This window comes from Gigantopelta aegis, chromosome 2 (genome assembly GCF_016097555.1).
Source record: "Gigantopelta aegis isolate Gae_Host chromosome 2, Gae_host_genome, whole genome shotgun sequence".
Classification (NCBI taxonomy): domain Eukaryota; kingdom Metazoa; phylum Mollusca; class Gastropoda; order Neomphalida; family Peltospiridae; genus Gigantopelta; species Gigantopelta aegis.
Window position 1 is genome coordinate 47,394,247 of NC_054700.1, and position 22,907 is coordinate 47,417,153.

At 38.4% G+C, this 22,907-nt stretch overlaps 1 protein-coding gene across 1 annotated transcript in view; it reads left to right on the top strand.

The window, feature by feature from the left end:
* LOC121388770 (adhesion G-protein coupled receptor V1-like) overlaps positions 1 to 22,907 on the top strand; it is a 179,110-nt gene that overhangs the window by 18,178 nt on the left and 138,025 nt on the right. The window contains exons 11-25 of the mRNA XM_041520265.1: positions 3,327 to 3,541; positions 3,909 to 4,097; positions 4,454 to 4,607; positions 5,698 to 5,891; positions 7,172 to 7,295; positions 7,678 to 7,938; positions 12,342 to 12,471; positions 13,306 to 13,521; positions 13,830 to 14,053; positions 14,629 to 14,849; positions 16,367 to 16,523; positions 17,683 to 17,894; positions 18,221 to 18,345; positions 19,890 to 20,018; positions 22,333 to 22,547. Of these exons, the coding sequence (XP_041376199.1) occupies positions 3,327 to 3,541; positions 3,909 to 4,097; positions 4,454 to 4,607; positions 5,698 to 5,891; positions 7,172 to 7,295; positions 7,678 to 7,938; positions 12,342 to 12,471; positions 13,306 to 13,521; positions 13,830 to 14,053; positions 14,629 to 14,849; positions 16,367 to 16,523; positions 17,683 to 17,894; positions 18,221 to 18,345; positions 19,890 to 20,018; positions 22,333 to 22,547 (2,766 nt within the window). The remainder of the gene's footprint in view (positions 1 to 3,326; positions 3,542 to 3,908; positions 4,098 to 4,453; positions 4,608 to 5,697; positions 5,892 to 7,171; positions 7,296 to 7,677; positions 7,939 to 12,341; positions 12,472 to 13,305; positions 13,522 to 13,829; positions 14,054 to 14,628; positions 14,850 to 16,366; positions 16,524 to 17,682; positions 17,895 to 18,220; positions 18,346 to 19,889; positions 20,019 to 22,332; positions 22,548 to 22,907) is intronic.

Sequence of the window (22,907 nt, forward strand, 5' to 3'; positions counted from 1 at the left end):
TCTTTTAATACAAAAATTGACATTTTTCTTGGTCTTTTTTTTTTTTAAATATCAGTATTGAAAAGAAACTTTCTAAACTGGATACCCCTTAAAACAACACTTTTTACTTGTTCCCTTGGGCGTCCAGTTCCAGTGGGTGTCCAGAATGGTTTCACTGTATTGGGTGTGTAAAATCAACCCTGGAGTACTAGTTACATTAGGATGACCATAACATGTTCCATATGTAGACATTCATATTCTAAACCAGAATGAATATACAGACATTCACATTCTAAATCAGAATGGATATACAGACATTAATATTCTAAACCAGAATGGATATACAGACATTCACATTCTAAACCAGAATGAATATACAGACATTCACATTCTAAATCAGAATGGATATACAGACATTCATATTCTAAACCAGAATGAATATACAGACATTCACATTCTAAATCAGAATGAATATACAGACATTCACATTCTAAACCAGAATGGATATACAGACATTAATATTCTAAATCAGAATGGATATACAGACATTCATATTCTAAACCAGAATGGATATACAGACATTCATATTCTCAACTAGAATGGATACACAGACATTCATATTCTAAATCAGAATGGATATACAGACATTCACATTGTAAACCAGAATGGATATACAGACATTCACATTGTAAACCAGAATGGATATACAGACATTCACATTGTAAACCAGAATGGATACACAGACATTCATATTCTAAGCCAGGATGGATACACAGACATTCATATTCTAAACCAGAATGGATATACAGACATTCATATTCTAAACCAGAATGGATACACAGACATTCATATTCTAAACCAGAATGGATACACAGACATTCATATTCTAAACCAGAATGGATACACAGACATTCATATTCTAAACCAGAATGGATATACAGACATTCATATTCTAAACAAGAATGGATATACAGACATTCACATTCTAAACCAGAATGGATATACAGACATTTCATATTCTAAACCAGAATGGAAAGAAAGAAAGAAATGTTTGATTTAACGACGCACTCAACACATTTTATTTACGGTTATATGGTGTCAGAAATATGGTTAAGGACCACACAGATTTTGAGAGGAAACCTGCTGTCGCCACTACATGAGCTACTCTTTCCGATTAGCAGCAAGGGATCTTTTATTTGCACTTTTCACAGGCAGGATAGCACAAACCATGGCCTTTGTTGAATCAGTTATTGATCACTGGTCGATGCAAGTGGTTTACACCTACCCATTGAGCCTTGCGGAGCACTCACTCAGGGTTTGGAGTCGGTAGCTGGATTAAAAATTTCATGCCTCGACTGGGATCCGAACCCAATAACTACCAGCCTGTAGACCGATGGCCTAACCACTACGCCACCGAGGCCGGTCTCAAACCATAATGAATACACAGACATTCATATTCTAAACCAGAATGGATACACAGACATTCATATTCTAAACCAGAATGGATACACAGACATTCATATTCTAAACCAGAATGGATACACAGACATTCATATTCTAAACCAGAATGGATACACAGACATTCATATTCTAAACCAGAATGGATACACAGACATTTATATTCTAAACCAGAATGGATATACAGACATTTATATTTTAAGCCAAAATGGATATACAGACTTTCATAATTATTCTAAGCTAACTTGGATATATAAACTGTTTTCTTACACACCCGTTGGTGAGAACACCATGCGTTATTTTTGGTTACACATGGTTGTCAACACATGTACATGTGTTAACAATTTCAAGACATATGACTGGCTGCTCCTAGGTGATGACCAGGTCTCCAATGCCATACATCCTATGCAAAACTACATGATGGAAATCGATAAGACTGTGATGTATAGTTAACCTGACATTCATGTGTCTGTGACGAGTGAGTCAATTACAAGTGCAATGTCTGTAAATAACTATTAGTCGAAAAAGATGTTAAAATTTGCTTAACCTTCTGAGTACTGCAGGCAAGATATGTCACCCGATTCGACATACTGTATACTATATACAGTGCATTCCCCAATTCATATTTCCTGCCGTTTTGCACACGATACTCACCGGAAATGGAAATATAAGAAAAGAAAAAGATTTCTTTTCAAAATGGTTACTTTTGTTTTGATTTTTCAATTGAAAATACCTCGCGGTCATTTTCAGGGATCGATAGCTAATTTGACAGCAAATTTGATAATAAATTTGATCATTTTACCAACAACGAAAATCACCAAATATTGCAATATGAATCGTAGTTCGGGTTTTAAAAAAACATTCTGGTGAGAAAACCACTGTTACTGGGAATAATGGACATAAATGCTGGACAGCTGGCCATAAATGCCTGTAAGTAAACCCAACTTTTTCGATTTTTTGCCTAATTTTAATCACCATTACCTGATCTAAAAATAATAAAAATTACAAAAACCCACAAAAATAATACTTACTGATTCATATATGAACTTTATTTCATGTATTTATGAAACATTTAAGTGATTATATGTCAGTAAAAATTATAAACTTGTACCCACTCAACGTGGTTTTTGTCAAAAATTAATCCAGTAGTCTAAAGGTTAAAACCTGGTTTTTGAGGATATGTAAGAAATAGAATAATACATTCATGTCCGTTAGATATCATTTATCTCACAACTCATTGTTTAAAAATGTATCAAACTTGCTTTCGCTTGTAAGATACATTTTAAAACAACTCATTGTGAGATAAATGGTATCTAACAGCCACTCATGTATTATTCTCTATATATTCTGAGCTAGAATGGACATATACTTTTGTATTCTAAGAACAATGGTCACAAAGTCCAGAATGTTTTTTACATTTTTGTTTTACCCTCTGTCCTAGACAGACGATCCAAATAGATTGAGATAAGTTAATGTTTGCTTTGTTTAACGACACCACTAGAGCACATTGATTTATTAATCATCAGCTACTAGATGTCAAACATTTGGTAATTTTGACATGTAGTCTTAGAGAGGAAACCTGCTACATTTTTCCGTGAGTTACATGCACCATCCCACAGACAGAATAGCATATACCATGGCCTTTAATATACCAGTTGTGGTGAACTGGCTAGAATGAGAAATAGCCCAGTGGGTCCACCAACGGGGATTGATCCTAAACCAACCACACATCAAGCGAACACTTTACCACTGGACCACATCCCACGCTTGATGAGATGAGTAATCAAGGAAACATTTGCTTCAACAAAATTTGATATAATGACCAAAAAAAAAACTGAATGAAAAAAAATATGAATCTTTTCTTTTTTTGTTTTGTTTTCGTTCTCCAGGTATCTCTGAGATAGACTTGATAATATATGTAAAGGCAGACAACATCCCCGAACTGGACGAAGTGATGACCATCACACTGGTCAGTGTGACACCATTAAACACTCAGCGGCTGCGTCCCGGGGCCACAGTGGCCAACATCACTGTCCGAGCTAACGACAATCCGGCCGGAGTATTCCAGTTCCTGCCTAGTATGAGAATTCAGTACGCCATCAAGGTAATTTTGTGGGGTTTTTTTTTTTTAAGGTAGTGTAGATAGAGAATGATTAGTTAATGACATAGAATATCAGCTGTATCCTTTGGCGGTAAAAATTATAGGACATTAAATGAGCTTCCATTTCATATCATGTTTATGTCCCAAGTGAAATAATTTTCAGTTGTCACAAGCTTTAATTTGATTAGAACAATCAACGGTATCCACACATAATCAAAACTATGCTTTGAACAACTGAGCCATGATGTTTTCAGGAGAATTCCGAGTCGCTATCGGTTACCATGGTGAGGACAGAGGGAAACTTGCAGATGAAGGGGATGCAGTACAAGGTGGTGCCTTGTGTATTACATTATAGATATGATGTTTTCAGGAGAATTCTGAGTCACTCACGGTTACCGTGGTGAGAACGGGGGGAAACTTGCTGATGAAAGAAGTACAGTACAAGGTGGTGCCGGACGGAGATAAAGAATTCTACGGTGGAACAAATGTCCTAAGATTTGAACCGGGAGTCAGCAGCATGTCAGCCACACTGTTAGCTAGGGGTGATGGAATACCAGAGGTACGTTCATACGTTATGCACTTACTATACACTTACTTTATCAGACTTAGTTTTACTGTACAAATTGTGATAACGTAGGCTCAGTCTGACCAATATATTTGCTTTACAACTTTAATTTGACTGTACTTGCATTTTACAGGTTACAGACACTTCTAATAATTTTATTTTCATATGTACTTTTATTAGTGAATGATGTGTGTTAGTATAAATAATTGTAGTTTTTGTTAGATAGTTGAAATGGTGTGACAATAGTAATTATTAATTCATCTGCACTGTAGGCAGGAGGACACATTGGGGGGGGGGGCATGCTCCCACCTGCCACCTCCATCATATAATAATAATTTTTGTTACTACAGATTGATGAAGACTTCTCACTTTTGCTTGTTCCATTTGGTGACGATGACCCAGCAGTTATTGGTGAGAAGAACAATATCACAATCACTGTGTTGGCCAACGATGATCCGTATGGCATCATTCAATTCAAGTTAGATCCAACCATCGTGTATATTGGTGAGTTACTCACACACACTACACACTACACGCTACACACTACACACACATACACACACACACAACACACACACACACACACACAATGATCCATATGGCATCATTCAGTTCAAGTTTGATCCAACCATTGTGTATATTGGTGAGTTACCCACATACACTACACACACTAAACACTACACACACACAACACAGACACACACACACACACACACACTACACACACATGATGATACATATGGCATCATTCAGTTTACGTTTGATCCAATCATGTATATTGGTGAGTTGCACACACACTACACACTACACACACACACACACAAACGGACACACAAACACACACACACACAAACACGCACACACACACACGCACACACTCGCACAGACACACACTCGCACAGACACACACACACATTCAGTTCAAGTTTGACCCAACCATCATGTATATAGGTCAGTTATATAGTGACTAGGAAAACACACACACATCACACACAGACACACACAGACACACACTACACACACAGATACACATAGACACACTACACACACAGACACAAATCACACACACACACACATCACACACATCACACACACACACACACATCACATCACACACACACACATACATCACACACACACACACATCACACACACAAACACACATCACACACACATACACACACACATCACACACACACTGATCCTTACAGCATCATTCAGTTCAAATTTCACCCAACCATCATGTATATTGGTGAGTTATAAACCCACATGCACATGACACACACAAACATGCATACACACCCAAACTTGCATACACACACACACATTCATTCACACACACATACACACACACACATAAACACCCAATTTACAAATTTATTCCAAAAACAAATCCGTTTAAGCATTTATGGTGGTGCCCATAATGTTTGACATTTATAATCATCATTTCTTCATCTTATTTTTTTTTCCAATTGTATATTATCCACAGAAACATAGGTATGGGGATTCCTGATTCATCGCCTTACATTTTTTTTTTTTTGCACGTTAACCATACCTGTATGACCAGCATTTATTTGCATGTCTTCTCTGCCAGCTGAAAGTACGGAGACGAAGAAGCACACCGTGGACATCCAGGTTGAGAGACACCGCGGCACATTTGGGACGGTTAGCGTCATCTGGACGCTGTCCCGAGGAGCGGAAGCTGACCTGACGCCAACAACCGGGAAACTGACCTTTTATCAGGGAGAATCACAGAAGGCCATCACTCTTGAGTCGAAGCAGGATGATGTGAGTTGGTTATTCAGTGAAACATGTTTAAACCGGATCACATCGGGGACATCATATTTATCCTGTTAAGACAGGATCCGGTGTTTAAAGGGTCGCGTTATAGAATTTTGAAAATTGGAATGAATGAATGAATGAATGAATGAATGAATGAATGAATGAATGAATGAATGTTTAACGACACCCCAGCACAAAAATACACATCGGGTGTCACAAACGGTAAGTATAGAAAATGTGTTTTTTAACGACGTGCTCAACTCATTTATGGTTATATGGCATCAGACATATGGTTAAGGACCACACAGATATATAGAGAGGAAACCCGTTGTCGCCACTTTATGGGCTACTCTTTTCGATTAGCAGCAAGGGATCTTTTATATGCACCATCCCACAGACAGGATAGTACATATCACGGGCTTTGTTACACCAGTTGTGGAGCACTGGCTGGAACGAGAAATAGCCCAATGGGTCCACCGATGGGGATTGATCCCAGACTGACCATGCATCAAGTGAATGCTTTACCACTGGGCTACGGAGCTATGGAGACCAAGAAACCTGGCCAGTTCAAGGTCTGGTTTAGACTCACTATAGTTATTTCCATGCTTATAACCAATTAAATTCAAGTATGCTGTCTTGGGCACACACCTCAGCTATTTGGACTGTCTGTCCAGGCTAGAGGGATAGTGGTTAGTTGTTAGTCATTAGTGAAGTTGGTATATTCGTCTTACACTACCCATTAAGTCATTAAACTTGCTCTGAGTGGGAGATAGTACTGGGATGCGAGCCCCATACTACCAGACTTTCACCCGGCCCACCCCCCACTACCCCCTTTCCTTTCTTTCCTTTGAATTCTATCTTATTTCTTGTCAATCTGGTAGCTACACTACACCTCACCACCAAGGGCAGTATGAGGTGAATGCTTAAATAAAGAATTTATTTTTAAAATCTTCCAAAACATCCTAATGACGGTGAGTAATAAACAGAATACCCAACTTACTATTTATCTTGCAGCAGTGATGGTAGTTGGGGGGGGGGGGGGGGGGGGTGGGGGGGTCCAGTTTCTCTCTCTTTATTTAGCTGGAGAAGGTTGTGCCGTGTTATTTTAAGCTTTTTAATTTCTTTGAATATTAATTATTTCATACTATCCGTTGAATTTCCCACACATTAATACTGGTTTCAATGCCACAAATAGATTTGGATAGCCTTATAACGTTCATGTTACATGCAGACTGCATTAGAATTGTCTATTCATGTAACTAACATTTCTTGTTTTATTTCTGAAGATTCCTGAGATAGACGAGAGATACAAAGTAGAGCTAAGTCCACCATTCGGAGGCGCTCGATCGGGACTTCCGAGAATGGCGACAGTCATCATCAAGGAAAATGATAACCCAATCGAATTCACAAGTAAACCATTCTGATGTACTCTGTTACCAATCATAAACAACGTTATACTGTATGAAAAGCTCAAATTGAGTTAAATAACATGTTCTATAATTCATGACACATCATTTATTAAAAAAGACATCGTGGAAAATGATAACCCAATCGAATTCACAAGTAAACCATTTCGACGTACTCTGCAACCAAACACAAATTAAATTATACTGTATGAAAATCTTAAATTGGGACAAATTAAACAAAATGTTCTATAATTCTAAACATTATTTAAATACATACGGAAAAACGATAACCCAATCAAATTCACAAATAAACCAGTACTCGTTAACCAAACATAAATTACATTCTACTGTATTAAAATCCCAATATTCTTTCTGTGTAATTTCAGCAAATCTGGTCTATGCTCATGAACCTGAGACTGTGGTGCTGACCATCAAGCGAAGGGGCATGTTGTACAAGTCAGCGTACGTCCACTATCGGACTCTGGATGGGTCAGCCTCGTCTCTGACCGGAGACTACCAGGAGATAGCCGACACTCAGATGACCTTCGGTACTCAGAAGGACACCAAGACGATAGCCGTGTCCATCCTCAATGATGACTTGCCAGAAGGAAATGAAACATTCTCTGTACAGCTCTTCGATACTGGAGGTATAATCGTCATACATTCTTCATATAGCTCTTTGATACTGGAGGTATAATCATAATACATTCTTCATACAGTTCTGTGGTACTGGAGGTATAATCATCATACATTCTTCATACAGTTCTTTGGTACTGGAGGTATAATCATAATACATTCTTCATACAGTTCTGTGGTACTGGAGGTATAATCATAATACATTCTCCATACAGTTCTGTTGTACTGGAGGTATAATCATAATACATTCTTCATACAGTTCTGTGGTACTGGAGGTATAATCATAATACATTCTCCATACTGGAGGTATAATCGTAATACATTCTCCATACAGTTCTGTGGTACTGGAGGTATAATCATAATACATTCTTCATACAGTTCTGTGGTACTGGAGGTATAATCATCATACATTCTCCATACAGTTCTGTGGTACTGGAGGTATAATCATAATACATTCTCCATACAGTTCTGTGGTACTGGAGGTATAATCATCATACATTCTTCATACAGTTCTGTGGTACTGGAGGTATAATCATAATACATTCTGCATACAGTTCTGTGGTACTGGAGGTATAATCATAATACATTCTTTATACAGTTCTGTGGTACTGGAGGTATAATCATAATACATTCTTCATACAGTTCTGTGGTACTGGAGGTATAATCATAATACATTCTTCATACAGTTCTGTGGTACTGGAGGTATAATCATTATACATTCTTCATAGAACTCTTTGATACTGGAGTTATAATCATAATACATTCTTCATATAGCTCTTTGGTACTGGAGGTATAATCATCATACATTCTTCATACAGCTCATCGATACTGGAGGTACAATCATAATACATTCTTCATACAGTTCTGTGGTACTGGAGGTATAATCATCATACATTCTCCATACAGTTCTGTGGTACTGGAGGTATAATTGTAATACATTCTTCATACAGTCCTGATTTACTGGTGGTATAATCATGATACATTCTCCATACAGTTCTGTGGTACTGGAGGTATAATCATAATACATTCTTCATATAGCTCTTTGGTACTGGAGGTATTATCATCATACATTCTTCATACAGTTCTGTGGTACTGGAGGTATAATCATAATACATTCTCCATACAGTTCTGTTGTACTAAAGGTATAATCATAATACATTCTTCATACAGTTCTGTGATACTGGAGGTATAATCATCATATATTCTTCATACAGTTCTATGGTACTGGAGGTATAATCATAATACATTCTTCATACAGTTCTGTGGTACTGGAGGTATAATCATAATACATTCTTCATACAGTTCTATGATACTGGAGGTATAATCATAATACATTCTTCATATAGCTCTTTGGTACTGGAGGTATAATCATAATACATTCTTCATACAGTTCTATGGTACTGGAGGTATAATCATAATACATTCTTCATATAGCTCTTTTATACTGGAGGTATAATCATAATACATTCTTCATACAGTTCTATGGTACTGGAGGTATAATCATAATACATTCTTCATACAGTTCTTTGATACTGGAGTTATAATCATCATGCATTCTTCATAGAACTCTTTGATACTGGAGTTATAATCATAATACATTCTTCATACAGCTCTTTAATACTGAAGGTATAATCTTAATGCTTTCTTTATCTTGTTCTTTGGTACTGGAGGTATAATCATAATGCATTCATCATACATCTGTTTGACATCTGTTTGATACTGGAGGTATAATCATGATAAATTCTTCACAAAGCTCTTTGATACTGGAAGTATAATCTTAATGCATTCTTCATACAGCTCTTCGACACTGGAGGTACAATTGTTTCAATGAATCACTGCACATTTCTACATGGATTCCAACTAATATTGAATGAAATGATGAAAATACATGGTGAAAGTTTTCAGGCCAGCTCGTTTTCCCTAAATGTATTCATCGTTTTTGTCAGAATGCGAAAAATATGCTTCAGCACTTGGATGGGAATGGGATGTTTTCAGTCTGATGTGCTTATGAAAATAAGAGAGCACATGTCAACTCTATGTGGTCAAGAATTAAAAAACAAAAACAAATAAACTGTATATTAATGTTTGCCAAAAATGAATAAGTATAAATTCTTTTACAAATTTTGTAATTTGTGTTTTTCCATTTCAGAAAATAATGGTAAGTTTCTATGTTGTGATGTTTTTCAGTGGATATATGTATTTCATGATAGCATCACATTGTTTTTTATCGCATAACTATAAAAATTTAAATAATTAACAAAACAAAAAACAGAAGATATTTTGTAAAATCGGCTTTTGATTTAAAAATTACTTTGTATAATCCAAACAACCATTATCAGTCAACATTTTATGTTAGTTTTTAAAATGTTTTAATAGTTAGCAATCAAAAGAAATAAAAAGTGGGATCTTTATGAGTTGTTTGGGTTAAATTTAATAATATATTTGTCAAAGGTGACCCATTAATATAAATATAATTTGTCTTATATATACTGAACCAAATAAGAAATGTAACAATAATTATTCTTACTATATTTTTAGAATACAAAATAAACATGATAAGTTTCTTATTTGGTTTAATATATATCAGTATATAACTATTAAACTATTTCATACTGTGTTGAATATGGTCGTGTTTGTAAATCTATGTCTTTCTGAGTGTTGTATTTTTACACCAGTGCATTTGTATAGACATCAGAAGTTATGGGTCAGTGGGGCACTGCCCTCCACCAGTTCTAAAGCTGGAGGGGACAGTATGCTTTAGCTTCCTCCCAGATGAAAACCGATCTAAATATCGGTTTGAATGAACATTTTTTTTAATCCGACAGTTCACAAGAATGTAGCTCATAATTCTCCATGTTTGTAGAAAATACAACAAAAGTTGATTACAAACATTCTAAATTGTTAAATATAATATTATATATGACCTCACATTTAATAACTGGTCCCACCATTTTGATCCTCCAGTCATTGGCATCTTCCAATGCAGGGCGGGATTTAGCTCAGTCAGTTGAGTGCTCGCTTGAGGTGCTTGTGTCGCAGGATCGAGCAACCTCTGTGGAACCATTCAACTGATTGGGTTTTTTCTTGTTCCAATCACAACTGGACAAAGGCTGTGGTATGTGCTTTTCTGTCTGTGGGAAAGTGCATATAAAAGATCCCTTGCTTTATCAGGAAAAATGTAGTGGGTTTTCTCTAATGACTATGTGTCAGAATTACAAAATATTTGACATCCAGTAGCCGATGATTAATTAATCAATGTGCTCTAATGATGTCATTAAACAAACAAAAAACTACTACTTTTCCTTCCAATGCATGTGATTTGAAATGCACATGAGCAATTTTATTGCTAGTAATTAACTTATGCACAGATTCATGTGGGCAGTACACAATATGTTATTATTTATAATGATAACAGTGCATCCAATCCACTTATTTGCATGAATGTGTCATGCTTGCTTTGAAATTTTAAAACATTTTTTTATGATGTATCATTTATTTAGTTTTATTCTGCAACCACTGTTTCTATTGGCCAATTATGCTGACCAATTAAAACAAAGTCATACACGTATATGTATACTAGCAGATTATGACTTTTGATGTCACACCTGTGATGTCACATGCATAGCTACGTTACAAAATCACTCATTTGATTTCTAGGTCATTGTACAATGTTTGTAAAATAAAAAAAAAATTGTTTTTTCCCTCAATATATAATGTTTTGCAGGATGAAAATAATAACTAGTCAATAACATAGGATATCAGTTTTATCCTGTTCAGTCCAAATGGGAAATTCCGCTTGGTAAGCCTCGTGGAATTTCCCATTCTTACCTTTGCAGGATAAAGCCAATATCCTATGTCGTTAACTAGTTCTTCTCTATCTATTATGTGTAAATATCAACTAGTTTTCTATAGAGGAAAGAATTAACTCGGTCATTTTTAGAAGATGCTAAACTTATTAGTCGTTATGACTATGCCACTAACTTGTGAAAACTGTTAAACTTTAATACTTTCACATACACTTAAATATGTAAATGATGTATCACTTCATTTACATCATTTATTTACCTTAGTCTGACACCCAATAGACGATACATTTTTCATGCTAGGATGTCATTAAACATTCACTTGTTCGTTTATTCATTCGTTCATTCATTCATTCATTCATTCATTCATTCATTCATTTTTTCATCCATACATTCATTCATTCATTCCATCCATCCATCCATCCATCCATCCATCCATCCATCCATCCATCATAAATGATGCACAGTTCACATATCTACAGTTGTAAATGGGTGGAAATGTTTACTGGTTTTCTACCAGTATTGAAGGTTTATTCACCATATTAACATGGAGTTCATAAAATAATTCATGAAATCTATTTACAATTTATACCTCTAAATGATTTTCACAGGTGATTTTATCTTCAATAACAACTCAAAGGTGACCATTGTGATTCTGAGTAATGATGATGCTTACGGAGTTTTCCACTTTGCTGACCCTCTACAGAAAGAAGCTGAGGAGGGGAACACGATCTATTTTGAGTAAGTTTGTATTGTTATTTCAAGAGGTGGGATCTAGCTGGTTGTAGGAGGGTAAATTAAAAAAACCCGACACCCTTTAACTTTTGTCCGAACCGTTCTAAATTAGCATTCAATCACCTTAATTTTTTCGAACATAATGCAAAACAATTACTCCAATCTTCAGGCTTAATTCTTCTTTTGAGAAATTTCTAAATTTTACCTCCGTCTCTTCGGCCGTATCACGGTCCACCAACAACAGGTCTTCTGCTCTCCTTCAGTGTCGTAAATGAGAATCCCCCCTTCCCCTCCCCTCCCCCTCCTGTCTTGGACGCAAGAACTTGCTTAGCAAGAACTTGCACCCATGACAGACATGTGCTACAACAGCTTGCTCTGAATGTGCATGTTAAACTCTCTGACCTGACCTGCGACCTGACCTGCTGACCTGACCTGAGTGCTTGCCTGAGATGATTTGGTCATGGAATCGGATCACCTTTTTTACTGGGGGGTTTTCTGTTTTGTCTCAACCAGTGCCCCACAACTGTCAAAGACTTGTCATGTCTGTGGGATTGTGTATATAAAAAGAGCTCTTGTTTTTAATGGAAATATGTAGAGGGTTTTCTCTGAAGACTATGTGTCAGAATTACTAAATGTTTGTTTCTTCAATTACAGTAGAATCTCATTGGGTCGAACTCGCTAGGGTCGAATATACAACACAACGCTCAAACCAAAAATGAAGTCCCGAGTTACACTTACTGTACGTAAACTGAATGGTTAGATCGAACTACCCGATGGGTCGAACACTTTCTTGAGCACTGACGAGTTTCGCGCCAATGGGATTCAACTGTATATGCTAAGTGCCAAAGATCTACCAGACGAGGTTCGAGTCAACGGGATTCAACTGTATATGCTAAGTGCCAAAGATCTACCAGACGAGGTTCGAGTCAACGGGATTCAACTGTATATGCTAAGTGCCAAAGATCTACCAGACGAGGTTCGAGTCAACGGGATTCAACTGTATATGCTAAGTGCCAAAGATCTACCAGACGAGGTTCGAGTCAACGGGATTCAACTGTATATGCTAAATGCCTAAGATCTACCAGACAAGGTTCGAGTCAACGGGATTCAACTTTATATGCTAAGTGCCAAAGATCTACCAGACAAGGTTCGAGTCAACGGGATTCAACTGTATATTCTAAATGCCTAAGATTTACCAGACAAGGTTCGAGCCAATGGGATTCAACTGTATATGCTAATTCCTAAGATCTACCAGATAAACACTGTGTTTATAAGATGTAAAAGCATTAATTTGTTTTCATACAATCTTCATTGTCTTTTATCATTTTAATTTTTTATCAGTGACATCTGTTTTACTTTGACAGTATAATGCGAGATCGAGGAACGTATGGCGAAATGGATCTTTCCTGGGAAGTCCGAGACTTCTTGACCAATCGTCCAGTGCCTGAGAGGACAGAGTTCGCGAAGTCAAGCGGAGTTATTCGATTTAAACCACGGATCGGGAAATATCCTCTGGCCATTCGCCCTTTGCCTGACAATGTACCAGAGAGTGACAAGAGATACAAAATTGTTCTCACAGGAATAAAAGGTTTGTGATTCATGAGGTTTTGGCTAACAGAACCTACCAACATTAATATTAATATTACAGTTTTGTGAGGGCCATTTAAGGTTTATAGTTAGGCCTTACAAATAATATATTTTCTGCAGGTTGGAATAGCATTTTCTTACCCACCCGTGTTAGAGATGACCCATTGTAGATCAATATAATCGCCAGCATTAATATCACTTCTGATGGCTGTTCCGAGGTCATTACCCAAGTGTCCTGAGGAACATAAACGAATGATGACATTTTAGTATACCATTTATGTCTGTACCTAAGGCTGAGGTTCTTTGTTTAGTGTTTTCCCATTAAACTGTACTTTGAACAAATTACTGCGAGATCGGGGAACATATGGGGGGGGGGGGGGGGGGGTCAGAACTTGAATAATACACCCGTGCCTGTTGGTATATCTAAATCCATATCTAACTACTGGTAAAACAATTGCTTGCCTCTTTTCATCATTTATACCACTCACTTTCTATTTCAGCTTTTCAAACTACACATCTTAAAACACTTTTATTGTTAACGGCAAAAAAACCCACAGTATGTTAAATATTTTTCAGTTGTGGTTGGCAGAACGGACGTTGTACTTGGTAGGCTTGATACAACAAAGACAGAGGCTTCCTTACTGGTCAAAGCCAGCGACGAGCCGTATGGTAGATTTGCGTTTCCACCTAACTCGCGGGAAAAGAGCATCGCAGAAGACTTTGTTCCAGGACAGGAGGAGACAACCAAGGCGACGTTTACAGTTGAAAGGTGGCAAGGCTCCATTGGTAGAGTTGAGGTGTGTGTGTTTGGATATTAAAACTGAAACCGGCCTCAGTGGCGCAGTGGTTAAACCATCAGGCTAGGCTCCATTGGTAGAGTTGAGGTGTGTGTGTTTGAATGTTGAAACTGAAACTGGCCTCAGTGGCGCAGTGGTTAAACCATCAGGCTAGGCTCCATTGGTAGAGTTGAGGTGTATGTGTTTGGATATTAAAACTGAAACCGGCCTCAGTGGTTAAACCTTCAGGCTAGGCTCCATTGGTAGAGTTGAGGTGTGTGTGTTTGAATGTTGAAACTGAAACTGGCCTCAGTGGCACAGTGGTTAAACCATCAGGCTAGGCTCCATTGGTAGAGTTGAGGTGTGTGTGTTTGGATATTAAAACTGAAACCGGCCTCAGTGGTTAAACCTTAAGGCTAGGCTCCATTGGTAGAGTTGAGGTGTGTGTGTTTGAATGTTGAAACTGAAACTGGCCTCAGTGGCACAGTGGTTAAACCATCAGGCTAGGCTCCATTGGTAGAGTTGAGGTGTGTGTGTTTGAATGTTGAAACTGAAACTGGCCTCAGTGGCGCAGTGGTTAAACCATCAGGCTAGGCTCCATTGGTAGAGTTGAGGTGTGTGTGTTTTGTTGTTAAAACTGAAACCGGCCTCGGTGGTGCAGTGGTTAAGCCATCAGGCTACTGGCTGGTAGGTACAGGGTTTTGCAGCCCGGTACTGGCTCCAACCAAGAGCGAGTTCTTAAGAGCTCGGTGGATAGATGTAAGGCCACTAAACCCTCTTTTTCTCTCACTAACCACTAACCAACTAATAACTAACCCACTGTCCTGGACAGACAGCCCTGATAGCTGAGGTGTGTGTGCCCAGGACAGCGTACTTGAGCCTTAATTGGATATAAGCATGGAAATAAATTGAAATAAATAAATAAATAAAACTGAAATTGCCAAATGTCTTTGGACTTACATTTGAAATGTTGGATATTAAAACATTTCAAATTTCTCTAGTCAGTGCTGCCAGGTGGTAGTGATATTTATAGTCCGTCCCATCATTGTATAAAAATCTTTTGTGTAAATAATTTCAGTTTGGTAACTAAGTAGAAAAATAAAAGTGTTTTGGAAATAACAAAACAAAAACCCCTATTTTTGTGTGCAATTTACAAAACAATCGGCTCAGAAATAAATAACTTGTAGTTAATTCCATAGTATGGAAAAAAGGCATTCCACGTGGGACAGACTATAAATTAAAATTAAAAATGTGACAATGTTTAATTTCAAATGCTAGATAGTAAAAATACTTAATTTTCAAATAACCAAAGATTATGATGCTTCATGTTGGGAAACATGATTAATTTAAAATTCAAAGTAATGAATAGTTGTATGACATACAAGTTGGTGTAGCCACAATTTGGTCAGTTGTACATTTGAAATTTAGTTAAAATAAGGGGTCATCTTGAGAAATTATTTGTCATAAATAAAACAAATCCATGAACTGTAATGTTTGAACACAGATATAATCAATTTTATTTTTTTGCTTGTGTGCAGGTCTTGTGGGACACATTTTCTGACAGAATGGGAGGCAACCCACCAAAGCTGATAGACTTGATGTTCGTCGGGATTCGGCCAGCATCGCTAACTACAGTCCCAACCAAGAGAAGACCCTCCACTGGAACAAATGTCTACTTATTTACTGGCTCACCAAGTATGTATGTTTATGTTCATTCATCCATCGTTCCATCCATCCATCCATCCATCCATCCATCCATCCATCCATCCATCCACTCATCTATCCCATCCCAGTCTGTCCCTGTCCCCAAACCCTAACCCCAAACCAACCCAAACCAATCCAAGTCTATTCACCCATCAAACATATGTATACACCAGGCTGATTGCTCACCCACATTGTCACTTATCCATCTTTCAGTCTGGTTTTCTCTCTAAGACTATATGTGAAATTAACAAATGTTTAACATCCAATAGCCGATGATTAATAAATCAATGTGCTCCAGTGGTGTAGTTAAACAAAGCAAACTTTAACCATCTTTCAATCTGTCTATCCATCCATGTAACCATTTATCTGTCCATCTGTCCATCTATCCATCCATTCATTCATCTATCCCACTATGATCCACCCACCCATCCATTCATCCATCTGCCTATCCATCTACATGTATCTGTCTATTCACCCAACAATCCATCCAACCATTCATCCACCACCCCTACCCCATCCACCTTTCCATTCAATTAATTCCCCCCTCATCCATCCATCCATCCATCTGTCCAATAATCCATCCATCCATTCATCCATCCATCCATCCATCCTCCCAACTCACCCACCCTCCCATCCATCCTTCCATCCATCCATCCATCCACCAACTCACCCACCCTCCCATCGATCTATCCATCCATCCATCTATCCATCCATCCATCCTTCTATCCATCCATCCAACTCACCCACCCTCCCATCCATCCATACACCTATCCATCCATCCTTCTATCCATCCATCCATCCTTCTATCCATCCACCCATCCTATCCATCCATCCATCCATCCATCCTTCTATCCATCCATCCTTTTATCCATCCTTTTATCCATCCATCCATCCACTCAACCACCCATCCATCCATCCATCCATCCACCCATCCACCCGACCACCCATCCATCCATCCACCCATCCACCCGACCACCCATCCATCCATCCACCCATCCATCCATCCATCCATCCATCCATCCATCCATCCATCCACCCATCGACCCGACCCACCCATCCATCCATCCACCCATCCACCCGACCACCCACCCATCCACCCACCCACCCGACCAGACATGTATAATAACCTTGGTCTTCTCACGTACTTCAGGAGACTACATCACTGTCCCTAGTCAGAACCAGCCTTCGGCCAATGACATCAGGAGTGGCTTCAGTCTCAGTGCCTGGCTTCAGCCGATGACGTCGTCCAACGGGTACATCATCGCCAAGACAAACGGCGATACATACCACAGCTACAGCCTCAAGTTGACCACCACGCCCTTTCAGACAACATTCCAGCTGACCTTCTCCACGGCTGAACAGGTAAGTTGTTTAAAGTCATGGAGTTTAGTTCTCGAACTGGATGTGCGGCTGGTCTGAGATCGATCCCCGTTGGTGGGTCCATTGGGCTATTTCTCGCTCCTGCTAGTGTACCACGACTGGTACATCAAAGGCTGTGATATGTGCTATCCTGTCTATCGGATGGTGCATATAAAAGATCCCTTGCTGCTAATCGAAAAGAGTAGCCCATGAAGTGGCGATAGCAGGTTTCTGTGTGGTCCTTAACCATATGTCAGACACCATATAACCGTAAATAAAATGTGATGAGTGCGTCGTTAAATAGAACAATTCCTTCCTTGTACTTGCAGGAGAATCATGTAATTCCCTTCTCGGTAACCAAAAACATCCAAGATGGCGGCTGGCATCATGTTCTGGTTTCTGTGGTGAATGCTACAATGAATGCTTACCTGGATGGGAAGAGTATCTTCACTAGGTAACCTCACAATATTTTCATGTATTTTGTATATTTGTCTAAACGTCTTTCTTCCCTTTTGTTATGCCATTGAAGCAGCAGTTTTAATTACCTTCTCACTAGCTAGACCATATGTCAGAATAATCATGTAAGCCACCGAATACATGTACAGTCAAACCTGCTGTTGTGGGCCACCCGTAATAAGCAGCCACCTGTGTTAAGAGGTCACCTGTGCTGAGTGGCCACATCCCACTCCCCAAATCATCTAATAAAGTATAAACTAACCTGTATTAAGCAGCCACTTATCTTAAAAGGCCTGTTTTTATACCCCTTTTGGTGTCTTGTTCACAAGTTTGACTGTAGTGGTATACTGTCAACTCGATTAATATTGTAATGTTTATTTTTCCGTAAATGCTTACCTTAATGCATGTTCACGATGACTATATTTTGTGAAGAACCATTGGGTATTTGCAATGCATATTTGCAAAAAAATAATGTGTACGTATGATTTGTGCAATTTGAGGTTGGGTATGATACAGTACGAAATATACACACACATCCTTCCCACCCCCCTGTGTTGAAGTGTCATTAAATATAAAAATTTGTCTTGCATTTATGAAGTAAAGAGATGAAATGTAGGTATTACTTTTCTGATGGGGTGGGTCGTAGCCCAGTGGTAAAGAGCTAACTTGATGCGAGGTCGGTCTGAGATCGATTCCCATCATTGGACCTGTTGGGCTATTTCTCATTCTAGCCAGTGCACCATGACTGGTATATTAAAGGCTGTGGTATGTGCTATCTTGTCTGTGGGATGGTGCATATAAACGATTCCTTGCTATTAATGGAAAAATGTAGCAGGTTTGCTCTCTAAGATTATATGTCAAATTACCAAATGTTTGACATTCAATAGCTGATGATTAAGAAATCAATGTGCTCTAGTGGTGTTGTTAAACTAAAACAAACAAACTTTTCTGATGGTATCAACTTTTGCATTAAAGTTTAATGTTAAAAGTTTCACTTTTAGTTAAATTTTTCACAAACAGTCCTAGTTCAATGAAACTTAGTTTAGATAGTACTAAACCAAATATCTGGCTGGGTCAAAGTTTGAGGTGCACTTAACTTTTGATAGAGCAGTTAATACCACAAGTCCTGCCATTAGTGATAAATGTGAGAGCATTTGTTGTGATAAAATGTTGTTTCATCTGGCCAGTAAATTAATGTAATTTAGTTTGAACTAGTGTCAGTGTACCAACTACCGTTGTGCTTGAAACATGTTTGAGATGCTACTAAAAACAGCATGACAATTTTTGCGTGGAACTAGAGTAGTCATAGGCGCTACCCATTTTTTACAGATTCACTTTAAAGGTGAGGGGTGGTAGCATTTATATCTGTGGTCTATATGTTGATTGATACGCAGCAGGTATGAGTTTCAGCCACATATGTTACTATTGTCATCTATGGGATATGATTTGGTGGTATACACCCTATATAGTTGCATCAAATTTGATTATGGTAGGTGAGAACTTTAATTCAAATGAATTCTTGTTTTTCTGTCTGTCTCCCAGCAACCTGGTAGGCAACTATGTGGAGGATGTGTCAGGGGAGCTGCTAGTCGGGGCTAACGCTCGGGGAACCGACAGGTTTACGGGATACATGCAGGATGTCCGCATTTTCCTCCGCAGCCTGGAGCAGAAGTAAGTAGTTCTTCAGAATTAAGTACCCATGTCTCTGCAGCCTATAGCAGAAGTAACTGTCATTGTTAAGGGTACTTATTTCATTGCAGACTGTAACAGAAGTAACTGTTATTGTTATGGGTACTTGTTTCTTTGCAGCCTATAGCAGAAGTTACTGTCATTGTTATGGGTACTTGTTTCTTTGCAGCCTATAGCAGAAGTAACTGTTATTGTTATGGGTACTTGTTTCTTTGCAGCCTATAGCAGAAGTAACTGTCATTGTTAAGGGTACTTGTTTCTTTGCAGCCTATAGCAGAAGTAACTGACATTGTTACGGGTACTTATTTCTTTACAGCCTATAGTAGAAGTAACTGTCATTGTTAAGGGTACTTGTTTCTTTGCAGCCTATAGCAAAAGTAACTGTCATTGTTAAGGGTACTTGTTTCTTTGCAGCCTATAGCAGAAGTAACTGTCATTGTTATGGGTACTTGTTTCTTTGCAGCCTATAGCAGAAGTTACTGTCATTGTTAAGGGTACTTATTTCTTTGCAGCCTATAGCAAAAGTAACTGTCATTGTTAAGGGTACTTATTTCTTTGCAGCCTATAGCAGAAGTAACTGTCATTGTTAAGGGTACTTATTTCTTTGCAGCCTATAGCAGAAGTAACTGTCATTGTTAAGGGTACTTATTTCTTTGCAGCCTATAGCAAAAGTAACTGTCATTGTTAAGGGTACTTGTTTCTTTGCAGCCTATAGCAGAAGTTACTGTCATTGTTAAGGGTACTTGTTTCTTTGCAGCCTATAGCAGAAGTTACTGTCATTGTTAAGGGTACTTGTTTCTTTGCAGCCTATAGCAGAAGTTACTGTCATTGTTATGGGTACTTGTTTCTTTGCAGCCTATAGCAGAAGTAACCTTCATTGTTAAGGGTACTTGTTTCTTTGCAGCCTATAGCAGAAGTAACTGACATTGTTAAGAGTACTTGTTTCTTTGCAGCCTATAGCAGAAGTAACTGACATTGTTAAGAGTACTTGTTTCTTTGCAGCCTATAGCAGAAGTAACTGACATTGTTAAGAGTACTTATTTCTTTGCAGCCTATAGCAGAAGTTACTGTCATTGTTAAGGGTACTTATTTCTTTGCAGCCTATAGCAGAAGTAACTGACATTGTTAAGAGTACTTGTTTCTTTGCAGCCTATAGCAGAAGTAACTGTCATTGTTAAGGGTACTTATTTCTTTGCAGCCTATAGCAGAAGTTACTGTCATTGTTAAGGGTACTTATTTCTTTGCAGCCTATAGCAGAAGTAACTGACATTGTTACGGGTACTTATTTCTTTGCAGCCTGTAGCACAAATAAATCACTGTTTATAATGCCCATAGCTTTGCAACCTAATGAATTAACTAACATATTCTAAAGTAACTTTCAATATTTAGGATTTTAGCTAAGCACTATGTGACATATGGAGAATACTACATGAGTTGCTGTTAGATACCAGTTATCTCACAGTAAAGTGCTTCAAAATGTGTCTAATGCAGGGCTCACACTGGAACAAATATTGGCTCAGCCAATTTTCAAATATAATGAGTATTTCCTTGAACATTATTTAAAATGAGGTTAATTTAAGGAATATTTTATTAGCCAAAGACTAAATGTTGTAGCCACTTTGTATAAAAATTAGCAGTTGGCTAATTTGGCAATGGACAGGGTGAGACATGCTAATGAGAAACAGCAAAACACAAGCATAGGGTGGGGTTTCTTTTACATACCCTCGAGAAACAGGTTTAAAAGATATTTAAATACATTTACCAACTGAAGCTCAATTAAAGTGCTTATGCATGCAGTTCACGTTCATCACAGAATAAACCATTTTAAATTAACTTGTCCATCACAGAGCAGTGACTGCCAGTCAGTTTTAATTGTGCTTATTTCATTGGATAAAATGGCTTTGGCATCTGGGTCTGAACAGAGAGTCATCACTATGGAGCAGCCAACCTCTGTGTGATATAAAAAATCGCACACATAACCCAAGGTTAGCTTAACCGTGCTTTGAACAACAAGACCTTGTAGTTTAAACCAGTGGCGTAGCGTGGTTTGCCAGTGCCCGGGGCAAGGCAAGTATTGCGCCCCCTAACCAGTGAACCATTAGCAATCCCCAAGTCCTTTCCACCAGTCCAGAATTTTGCATCCAGGGAAACCGCCCCGGTGACCCTGCCCACGCCACTGGTTTAAACTGTTCTGAAGTGTCATTAAACATTCTTTGCTCTCGCAGTGTTCTCTCCAACGGGTATGTGTTTCTAATTAACTAATCCTGACCAATGTAACTTTTGTTTCTTCTATCAGGGAGGTAGAGGAACTTTATCAGACCCCGGCTAAGGAGGACATCAGCCCTACATCGGGTATTCTCGTCTATAATCAGGGGGACAAGGTCCAGTCATTCACAGTCCATTCACTACAGGACATAGAGGAGGAGGGGAATGAAGTGTTTTCTATTGGAATCGTCTCGGTGAATAACGGAGCTTCCATCTCGGAAGCTGATGCCTTTGCAGCTCTCACAGGTACATGTAGTTAGATTATTTATGGTTGTGGAGCACTTGACTGAATGGGGGGGCAGGACGTAGCCCAGTGGTAAAGCGCTCGCCTCATGCGCAGTCGGTCTGGGATCAATCCCCGTTGATGGACCCATTGGGCTATTTCTCGTCCAGCCAGTGTACATATATACAAGCTTCGATTAGGAGTAGGCTATGTAGGTTTCTTCTTTTAAACATCGTTCCAGCCAGTGCTCCACAACTGGTATATTAAAGGCTGTGGTATGTGTTATCCTGTCTGTGGGATGGTGCATATAAAAGATGCCTTGCTGCTAATCGAAAAGAGTAGCCCATGAAGTGGCGACAGTGGGTTTCCTCTCTCATTATCTG